The sequence below is a fragment of the Grammomys surdaster genome, unplaced genomic scaffold (assembly GCF_004785775.1).
Source record: "Grammomys surdaster isolate TR1022 unplaced genomic scaffold, NIH_TR_1.0 126133, whole genome shotgun sequence".
NCBI classification, from domain to species: domain Eukaryota; kingdom Metazoa; phylum Chordata; class Mammalia; order Rodentia; family Muridae; genus Grammomys; species Grammomys surdaster.
The window spans coordinates 4,234,800-4,246,189 of NW_021620941.1; the positions used below are offsets into that span (position 1 = coordinate 4,234,800).

General features: G+C 47.3%; 1 protein-coding gene across 1 annotated transcript in view; it reads left to right on the forward strand.

Moving 5' to 3' along the window:
- The first annotated feature begins 4,734 nt into the window (after nucleotides 1–4,734).
- The window catches only part of Wdr34 (WD repeat domain 34), a 15,988-nt gene continuing 9,332 nt past the window's right edge, over nucleotides 4,735–11,390 (forward strand). The window contains exon 1 of the mRNA XM_028756879.1: nucleotides 4,735–5,102. Within this exon, the coding sequence (XP_028612712.1) occupies nucleotides 4,908–5,102 (195 nt within the window). The 5' untranslated portion in view covers nucleotides 4,735–4,907. The remainder of the gene's footprint in view (nucleotides 5,103–11,390) is intronic.

Here is an 11,390-nt window from a genome sequence, read left to right on the forward strand (position 1 = left end):
GGAACTGGAGTTACAGATGGTTGTGAGCCACTGGGACCTGCTGGGAACCAAATCTGGGCTCTCTGCAAGGCGACAGGCGCTCGTCACCACGGAGCCACCCACTTCTCTAACCCTCTTTAAAAACTGTTAACATCCTGACATAAGTGCTGTGCGCCTGTAATCCCAGCACTCTGGGGACAGAGGCAGACGGATCTCTGCACTCAAGGCCAGTCTGGTCTGCATTACATAGTGGGTTATAGGGCAGCCAGGGCTACATACCAAGACCTTGCCTCAAAAAAAAAAAAAGTTGATTTGATGAACCTCCTTGTATAGTTTCAACCCTTCAACCCACCAGCACAGGCATCCCAAAACCTCTTCTCCTCAAGTGTTCTGCCTTTACCACAACAAAGTGCCTACACTTTCCTATCTCCAGAACTCTAGCCCACAGCTAAAGGTTTATTTTTTAGGACTGAAGAGATGACTCAGAGGTTAAGAACATTTGTCGCTCTTTTTAAAAAAATATTATTATTATTTTGTTTTTTCTTTTCTTTTTTCTTTTTTGATCTTTTCGAGACAGGGTTTCTCTGTGTAGCTCTGGCTGTCCTGGAACTCACTCTGTAGACCAGGCTGGCCTCGAACTCAGAAATCCACCTGCCTCTGCCTCCGAAGTGTTGGGATTAAAGGTATAAGCCACCACTGCCCGGCTAAATCTTATTTATTTATTTATTTATTTATTTATTTATTTATTTATATGAGTACACTGTAGCTGTCTTCAGATACACACCAGAAGAGGGCATCAGATTCCATTACAGATGGTTGTGAGGCACCAGGCGGTTGTTGGGAATTGAACTCAGGACCTCTGGAAGAGCAGTCAGTGCTCTTAACTACTGAGCCATATCTCCAGCCCCATTTGTTGCTCTTGCAGAGGACCTGGGTTCAGTTCCCAGCCTCCACATGGTGCCTCATGGTGTCTGTAACTCCAGTTCCAAGAGATCTGTCAGATTTTCTGACCTCCTTGGGCACCAGGTGCACACATGGTGCACAGACACACATCCAGGCAAAACACTGTCCCTGCCATACCTGAAACCATATACATCTTTAAAAAGGTGAAGACAATTTCTTTCCTTTCCCCCTACTCCCCCCTCCTTCTCTTTCTGCCCCAGGGACTTGACCCAGGCTTTGTGGATTTTTTTTGTTGTTGTTGTTTTTCGAGACAGGGTTTCTCTGTGCAGCCCTGGCTGTCCTGGAACTCACTCTGTAGACCAGGCTGGCCTCGAACTCAGAAACCCGCCTGTCTCTGCCTCCCAAGTGCTGGGATTAAAGGCGTGCGCCACCACCACCGCCCAGCCTGTTTTGGAATTCTTTAAATTCAGTTATGGTACCTCATACACGTCATAGCAGAACACAGGAAGCTGAGGCAGGAGAACTACCATGAGTCTGAGGACAGCTAGCCTTCAACTATATCATGAGTTCCACACTCCTTGCCTGCAATGTGAAATCCTGTTGTAAAGCTCTCATTAGAATAGACCCTAAGTGTTGCTATTATTTCTGAGAGGCTTAAGTTTTGTTTTCTTTCTTTGTAGTTATTTGAAGTAGCACAACAGTGGTGGCGGTAGAGGAGGAAGAAGAGGAGGTGGAGGAGGAAGGAGATGAGGAGGAGAAGGAAGAAAAGGAGGAGGAGAAGGAAGAGGAAGAGGAAGAGGAAGAGGAAGAAGAGGAGGAGGAGGAGGAGGAGGAGGAGGAGGAGGAGGAGGAGGAGGAGATTTTAGGGGTAGACAGTGGTTGTCAAAAATCCACAAAGCCTAGATGGGCGGCAGTGGCGCACACCTTTAATCCCAGCACTTGGGAGGCAGAGACAGGCAGATTTCTGAGTTAGAGGCCAGCCTGGTCTACAGAGTGAGTTCCAGGACAGCCAGGGCTACACAGAGAAACCCTGTCTCGAAAAAACAAAAAAAAAAGAATTCCAAAACAGACTAGGTGGTTGGTGGTGGTGCCCAGTATTCAGGAGGTAAAGGAAGACTGACCTCTGAGTTCAGCCTGGTCTATGTAGTGAGTTTGAGAACACCCCAGGCAGTTACACAGAAAAACAAAAACAAAACAAACAACACAAAAATTCCTAAACAGGCAACTTATTTGCTTGCCTTAATTTTTATTTTTTTTTTCCGGAGGCAGACAGGTTTTCTCTGTGTACCCCTGGCTGTCTTAGAACTCACTTTGTAGATCAGGCCTCAAACTCAGAGACCTACCTGCCTCTGCTTCCTGAGTTCTGGGATTAAAGATGTGCTCAAACATTGCCTACTTAATGGCCATAGGAGGCTCTGTACCCTGCCTGCAATAACTAATCAAATACCTATTGTTTACTGTGTTTTAGAAAGACAACCCCCACACCCCACACCCCCTTTTAAAAAAATAGGTAATGTGCTGGGGGTGGTGCACATGCCTTTAATCCCTGGCATTCAGGAGGCAGAGGCAGGTAGATCTGAGTTTCTGGTCAAGAAAACAACTGAGAAACTCCGTTTCAAAAAAACAAACCCAGCCGGGTGGTGGGAGCGCATGACTTTAATCCCAACACTTGGGAGGCAGAGGCGGGCGTGGATTTCTGAGTTCGAGAGTTCGAGGCTAGCCTGGTCTACGGAGTGAGTTCCAGGACAGCCAGGGCTACACAGAGAAACCCTGTCTCGAAAAACCAAACCAAAAAAACCCAAACAACAACAACAACAAAAAAACCAAACCCACACCAAGACAAAACAAAACAAGTGCCCAAAAAGCAACAATAAAAAAACAAAACAAAACTAGATATGGTGCGACATACCTGTAATCCCAGCACTTAGGATGTAGAAGCAGAAAGATCCAAGGTTCAAGGCCATTTTCAGCTACATAATGAGTCTGAGGGTCACCCTGAGCTGCAAGGGACCCTGCTTCAAAAAAAAACAAAGGCTGGGTATGATGTTGCACACATCTGGAAGGCAGAGCCAGGCTGTTCTCTGTGAGTTTGAGGCCAGCCTCAATTAGTATGTAGTGCATTCCCAGTTAGCCAGAACTACACAGTGAGACCCTGTCTCAAAGACAAAACAAACAAAAGACAAGGAGAAAAGAAACCCAACAAAACAGAACAAAAAAAATGAACCTTTTTTGGTTTCTCTTGTCTTTACATCTCAAGTGGAGAGCATAGGCTGAACACTATCTACAGCATTCCTACCTATTCAATAAACACTGTGTGCCGGGACACTCCTGGATTCTCAAGCTACTGTCAATATATATAAACATCTCACTTCTGTTAGGGTAGAATCCAGTCTCCCAGATGTTAGGCTGACATATTCTCACGGCTAGTCTCATCTTTATTGAGCTGTTTGTCAAGTTTGATACCTTGAACTTTGTCTCCTCTCCCTTGACCAGGTGAAGAAAGCCTCTTCTAATGCTCTTTGTCCAGTTAGGCTGGACAAGGTTGGTTCCAAGCCTGTTTTTAGACATTACTCCAGGAATCTCACAACTTTGGGCTTTTAAAGTGTGTTTTTTTTTTAAATTAAATATCATTATTTTTATTTTATGTCTATGGATGTTTTGCCTGCATGTATGACTGCACATCAAGTGCATGTTTAGGTCCTTCACAGGCCGGAAAAGAGTGTCAGATCTCCCTGGAACTGGATTTGCAGACAGTTATTAGCTGCCAGGTGGGTACTGGGAATTGAACCTGAGTGCCTTGGAAAAGTAAGCAACCAGTGCTCTTAACCTTTGGGTCCCAAGTGTGATTTTTGGAATTCTTGTTGATGTTTGCAAAGTAGTCCTTCTTAGAAAGACTTTTCTATTGCTTTTTATTACCCCTCCCAGTGCTGTTAATCTAATCGGCTTTCCTGGCCTTGGCTGCTCTGCTGAGGAGGATCCTGTCCCTGGGTGGTGCACTGAGAACTAGACCTCGGCAGGCTTCCCAGTCTCAGAAAAGAGGAAATAGATCCAGAGGACTAAACTAGTAGATGATTGTCTAGAGGCTCGGGCTTGGTTTAGGGATCAGGCAGGCCACTGTAGTGGGTGACTTTGGGCAGTTCCATATCTGACTGTAAACACACTCAAGAGGCATGAGTAATAACAATTGAGCCATGGGGGGGCTCGTTGGTAGAATGCAGGAAGCCCCGGGGTTCAACCCCAGCACTTCAAAAGGCAAATCAGCCAACTAACAAGCAAGCATATAGTTGCTTCTGTAGGCTAAGGATTTAATAAGATAAACGTTCATAAGACTTAGGATGCTTTGCTTTTTGCTTGACACACTGTAGGCACTCATTAACTGGTAGTTGTGCCCTTTGTGTGTGGGTGTGTGTTGAGGACTGAACCTGGGGCAATCTATCATTGAGCTCAACTTCATCCCCTGTGGTTAGTCTCTAATTTTAATTTAACAAGAATTTTATTTATTTATTGTTTATGTAAATTTCTCATTGGGCCTCCCATCCATTCAACCCCACTTTCGATCTGTGTCTGAATATTTTATCATTCCATTCACTGGAAATGCAGCCAACTTAAACGGCGCAAAGTACGGTGAAGGTGTACTCGGCTGCTTCCAGCTCAGCAGGGTCTCCGGACCAGCATAGCCCAATAGGCCGCAGTAGGCGGTCCTCGCCTCTGCCCCGGGCCGCCCAGCGCCATCTTTGAACCTGGAGCCCACGCCTCACTTCCGCTTTTTTTCCTTGCAGCACGAAGAACTGTTTCCGGCTCCAAAACGGCCTCTAGGAATAGGACAGTTCCAAACTACTGCCGTTTTGTTGTATTGGCTGCTAAACATCCTCATTTTTTTCTTCTGGGTCTTAAAGACGATGCTGTAACCAGTTCAAAAACGGAGCCGACAGCTTCACTTCCTCTTTTCGAACTTCCGTTTGTGTGGGCGAAGCCGGCAGCGGTCACGTTTCAGGGCGCAGGCGCGAGAGGGCGGGGCGGTCGCCATGGCAATGCGCGCGTCGCCCAGGCCTTTTCGGCGGATTGGAAGCGCTGGAGCTGCTGCGCTGGCTGCTGGCGGGGCTGGCGGGGCTGGCGGCGCGGAGTGGCGGGGACGGCCGGCACCTCTGCAGGATGAGACCCTGGGCGTGGCGTCCGTGCCCTCGCAGTGGAGGAGCGTCCAGGGCATCTGCGGGGAGACGGTGAGGGCGCGGGCCCGCTACCGGCAGCGCGGGCGGGAAGGTCGGGGTTCAGTATTGTGTTTTCATGTTTTAATGCAAAAACTAACTCACGGATGCTTTCGCGTTAGACTTTCTCCAGTCTCTGGGGAGAAAATAAAAAACAAACAACCAAAACAAACAACAAAAGCAAACCAGGAAAACAAAACTCTTAGGGGTTCCATGTTGTTGTTAAATGACATTTGTTTAATTTATGTGGTGGAGCATGCATGTGCCACAGCACCTGTGGAGGTCAGAGGATAACTTTGTACAAGTTAGTTATTTCCTTGCGCTATATGGGTCCTGGGAATCCAACTCAATGGTGTCATGCTTGGCCAGGTGCCTTTACCAGCTGAGCCATTTTTGGAAGAATTTTTTTTGTGAATGGTAGATATTTGGCTGGTTTTTTTTTTTTTTTTTTTTTTGGTTTTTCGAGACAGGGTTTCTCTGTATAACCCTGGCTGTCCTGGAACTCACTCTGTAGACCAGGCTGGCCTTGAACTCGGAAATCTGCCTGCCTCTGCCTCAAGGGCCCTCTTCACGATGGAGAGAGGATCTCCTGACTCCTGAAGGAGATTCTGACTCCTGAAATTTTCATTGTATTTTGTTTACTGATGCATTGCTTGAGAGTGTGAAGTCGGAGGACAGTTTTTGGGAGTCGGTAGTTTCTGTCTACCATGTGAGTCCTATGGGTGACACTCACGTGTCTGGGCTTGGCTGTAAGCACCCCTGCCTGCTTGATTAGTTGTGAGAATTCAGGAGACAGCAGAACCTGAGTGTAACTGCCGTTTCTTTTGTAACGGCCGTCGGGTTCTGTTACTTTGTAAAGGCCGGCCGGTTCTGCTGCTCCGGTCGGCAGGTCAGGGTCTAGCAAGAGAGAAAGTGGGGACGGAGGAAGGGGAAAAAAGGGGCGAGAGACGCAAAAGATAGATACAAGCCAGAGTCCGGTGGAGTCTCTTCAAGTCTTCTTTATTCTCCTCTCTTCTTACTATATTCTCACTCCTTCAGTCTCCTGACACCTCTCACTTTTCTCTCTCCTTCCTCTACTTCCTACTTCCTACTACCTCCTACTACTTACTACCTCCTACTTTCTACCTCCTCCTCCTCGACTCCTCTACTCCTCTACTCCTCTACTCCTCTACTCCCCTATAGAAGGGAAATCCTGGGTATTTATACCCTTTACCACGTGACTTGCCCTCATGGACAATCTCAACTGAAGCCACTACGTCACGTGCCTTGTAGCCATGGATACCAGGAGCACCTGGCAGCTGGGGGCACTAAACAGTGTAACAAGATGTTTATCAGAGTGCGCTCAGCTATTGCAGGCTGTTGAAACAAGTCTCTTGTCAGGGTATATGGCTCGAGATGGCTGTAAAGATGATAGCCACTTTCGGCTAAGAGTCGGCTCCCAACACCTGAGGGCTACTTTTCCTCTTGGTATCAGTGGTTTATGTCTAAAATTTAGGGAAAATTGGATTGGAAAAGAGGTGGAAATACTTACAATTCTGGCACTTGGAGAGTGGAGGCAGGAGAATCAGAGGTTCGAGATCAGCCTGGGCTATATGAGACCTTGTTTTAAAAACAGGCTGGAGAGCTAACTCAGCAACAGTTAAGAGCACTGGCTTCTCTTGCAGAGGACCCGGGTTAGATTCCCAGCACCCACATGGTGACTCAAATTCATCTTAAGTCCAGTTCCAGGGGATCTGACGCCCTCTTCTGGTATCTGCATGCACAGCACACATGTGCATAAACATACACGGGGAAAAACATCCATGTATGTAAAACTAAGTAACAACAGGAAGAAAAGCCTTTTGCTCTTTCTGAGGACATGGCTTTGAGTCTAGCACTGAGGCTGAGCCACTCACAGCTGCATGTAATGGCAGCCCTAGGGGAACTAATGTCCTCTTCTGAAGACTCCAGCACACAACACCTAGATGCACATGCACACATAAATACAAATGAGATCCTAAAAACAGTTGCGCATGTACAACACAAACCCAGTTAGGAGGGTGGGTGGGTGCTGCTCCTTGCTCCAGGGCACAGTGGTCGCCTGGTATATATCGGCCCGGGTCACTACTGCAGCAGAGGAACGAGTCAGAAGTCAGTAGAAGTGTTAGGAGGTCCTGGGGACCAAACGCGTTGCCTCTCAGCTTACGCAAGTTCCACATCACTGGCTATCCCTTCAACCTAGAAAAACTAACTTGGAGCTGGAGAGTGGTTACGAGCATTTGCTGCTCTTCAGGAAGTCCCAGGTTCAATTCCCAGCATCTAGCATATCAGTGGTCCATGCCCATTTGTAACTCTAGCTTCGGGGAACCCAGTACCCTTTTCTGAACTCTGGGGATCTGTAACATATATATACATACATGTACCCACTGACACACACACACACACCTATATGTATAACTTAAAAAAATGTAAGAACTTACTTTTGGGGGCCTGGGGAGGTAACTCAGCAGTAAGGAGCACTGGGTGCTTTACCAGAGGACCCAGGTTGAGTTCCCACCCTCTACAAGGTGGCTCACAACTGTCTGTAACTCCAGCTCTAGGGCATCTGGTGACTTCTAGAGTGCTGGAATTAAAGAACACTTAAAGAATTTATTTCGTCATTTCCTTTTAGTACACCGTTAAGATGCTTCTAGTCAACCAGGTGGTGGTGGTACACACCTATTGACCCAGCACTTGGGAGGCAGAGGCAGGAGGGTCTCTGAGTTCAAGGCCAGCATACAGAGTGAGTTTCAGGGCAGCCAGGGCTACCTAGAGAGAAACTCTGTTTTAAAACACAACAAAATAAAAACTAAGATTGTGTTTCCAAAGTCTCCTTCCTCTCCGGAAGCCTGTGCTGTAAGTGCCTCTTGCTCTTCGGCCGGTTCCTCTGGAGAAATCAACACGGGCACGTGGTGATGCGTGTTTGCCTTTCAGCAGTGGACTAAAGAGAAAGCGGTACATTCAGTGTTTAGTTATTTCATGTGTAAGTGTTTTATTTGTATACTATGTGAGATTGTGGTACTCTTGGTGGCCAGAAGAGGATGTCAGATGCTTGGGTCCTGGAGCTGATTAGAACTGTGAGCTGTCATGCAGGTTCTGAGAGTCAACTGGCCTCCTCTGAAGAGCAGTGAGTGTTCTGTTTTCACCTCAGGGCTTTCTCTATTTAGCCCTGGTTGTCCTGGAACTTGCTCTGTAGACCAGGTTTATTTATTTATTTATTTATTTATTTATTTATTTATTTGAGATAGGGTCTCCAATGTACCTCTGGCTGGTCTTGGACATCACAGAGATCCATCCAGCTGCTGGTACCAAAGGCATGCACTACCATGCCTGGCTTCTTTCTCAACATAGACTAATCTGTTCTCAGAAGGAAGGCTTTCTGGTTCTTAGCTTGAGATTGGGTTTGGGGTGCAGGCTCTTACTAGGGGTTGGGCCTTGCAGTTGTTTCTTAGTGGGGTGTGTTGGTCTGTGTGGGAGATACCATCGCTAATATGAAAGTTTGGTGCTGCTCCTTTGGGAATGCTTTGGAGTTCAAGTAATTGTCCCTGCAGTGGTTGGAGCTGCTGGGATGCCCTGGAGGTGCTCACTGCCGGCAGCCTGCTGTGACCCTGACTGCAGGTGTGTGCTGTGACCTGGGAATCCGGTTTTGTATTGAGCCAGAATGAATAACTACTTGCTTAACTTAGTCTGCTGTCAAAAGTACCAGGAGGTCTATCCTATGAGGAGAAGGTGGGTTGGTAGCCAGGTCTGGTAGCCATGTCTGTTGATTCCAGGGGGGATACAGGGCAGACATTGAGGGGTGGAGTCAGGTGTTCAAAGACAGCCTTGGCTATATAATGAGTTCTAGATTAGCCTGAATTCCATGAGCCCTGCCTCAAAACATTTGTGGAAAAAAAAAAAGGATAGTGGTAAAATGTACATGTACCACCTGTACTGCGGAGACCATGGCTAAGTAGGTAGGGAGCACTCCCTGATCCTGAAGAAGACTCAGCACCCACATGGCAGCTCACAACAGATCTTGAACCTAGTTCCAAAACAAACATTGTCTCTGGTTCCCGGACACCATGCACACATGGTGTAGGCAAAACACACACATAAAATAAGCCGATCTTTAAGATACACATAACATATGTTTTTGAGGCCAGATCTTGATATTCTATTACAAACTCTTGGGTTTATGTGACCCTCCTGCCTCAGTTTCCTGCACAGCTGGCTACTCCTCTATGATCTTTTGTTTTTATTTTTAAGATTGTTACATGTGGTGCTGGAGAGATGGCTCAGTGGTTAAGAGCACAGTCTGCTCTTCCAGAGGTCATGAGTTCAATTCCCAGAAACCACATGGTGGCTCACAACCATCTGAAATGAGATCTGATGCCCTTTTCTGGGGTGTCTGGACAGCTACAGTGTACTTACATAAAATAAATAAATCTAAAAAAAAAAAAAAGATGGTGACGTGTGTATGGAGTAACACTAGTGTAAATGCTACCGTGCACGTGTCTGTCACAGGACAGTGTGAACGTCCGCTCTCTCCTGCCGCTGCAGGTCCTGGAGGTCAGGCTCAGTGGCGAACACCTATGCCTGTTGAGCCATTCTGCTGGCCCCAACCCTGCTCTTTGAAAGTGTGCAATTGAGTGGTGTTTAGTTGCTTTCAGGTGCACACTCAATTCCAGGACATTTTCCTTCTCAGTGATGCTGAGCTCCTTGAGGTGGGGGGAAAGCCCCATGTGATTTTCCACCTCTAGAGGTATTCAGGGAGTATGAGCTGAACAATTTCTGTCTTTACATCCCATGGACCATGGTAATCTCCCACTGCTGTCTCCTGCTCACTTAAATGAACTTTTGAGTACCCTCCTCTCCTGGTGCATGCTCTCTGGGGTGGTACGTGTGTATCTTGGCACATGACAGCCCTTGCTGGAGCCTGCGCCTTTAAGTAAACCTGCAGCTCATCCTCCTACCACCACAGCCTTGGTGCTGGGCTGACAGACAATGCTACCATGCCTGAGGCACCAACCCACTTTGAAACATTGTTGCTCAAACTGGCCTCAAACTCATTACAATCCTCCTGCCTCCACCTCCCAAGCACTCGGATTAAAGTGTCTGACACTTTTGTCTCTAGAGACCCAGACTAGCCAGAAATGTAGCAATTACTGCAACTCTGTTCCCAGCCTGGCGTCACCCTTTAGTTCAAGTCTTTTGAGTAGCTGTGCTGCAGAAGCACTCAGAGCCAAGTTCAGCTAGGGATGGGGCTCACTTGGTAGAGTCTTTGTGTACATGCAGGAAGCTGGGGGAGGGGTGGGCTGTCTGTGTGTGGCATACACCTAGAAGTCCAGGTAGAAATAGGAGGATCAGAAGTGGAAGGTCATCTTCAGTTACGGGTGAATTTGAGATTATCCTGGGGTTCTTGAGACACTGGTGTGGGGCAAGCAGCACCTGAGCATCCGGGCGGGACAGGAAGTTTATACACACAGTGCACACCGGAGGGAGGCTGGACCTGTTCCGCATTGCTCAGTGCTCTTAGGAGGTCTTATGTGTCCTTAACACTGGATCAGATAGGTGTGTGTCTGCTAGACTGCTCTCATGTAGTGTCTGTCAACAAGTGTTCACACAGGCCTTGGAAGGGGACAGTCATGGGTGGGGTGTGGGGGTTGGGGTAGAGGAAGCCTGAGGGCCTAGAGAAGCCAAGGATCTTTGGTGGCCCCTTGTGCACTGTCAAGACAAGAGGGTGAAGGGACTGAGCTGTGGCCTTGGGCTTCATCCCAGAATCAGAAACACACACACACATACACACACACACACACACACACGTCAGTATTTTTTAATTTAAAATAGTTTTTTTTTCACATAACATATTCTGATCATGCCCCCCCTTCCCAAACTCCCCCTAAATCCTCCCCCATCCAAATCCACACCTTTTTTTCCCCTCTGAAAACAAGCAACTGAAAAACAGACAGACAAAACAGAGAGAACAAAACAAACAAGCAAACAGTAAAACAGTTAAAAAAAAAAAAAAAGCCAAACACTTTAAAGAAAGTCCCGTGCTTCCCAACTAGGTTTAAACTTGCCAGGTAGCCAAGGACGAGGGTGTGAGCCCGCCTCCACTTTCCATGTGGTAGCATTGTAGCTGGTAGTCGATATGGCTGAGTTACATCACATTTTTTTGTTCTTTTTCTTCTTTCTTTTTTAGACAGAGTACCTCTCAGTGTCCTGCAGCAGCCTGGCCTGGTCTTCCTGCCCCTGTTTTAGACAGAGTAGCTCTCAGTGTCCTGCAGCAGCCTGGCCTGGTCT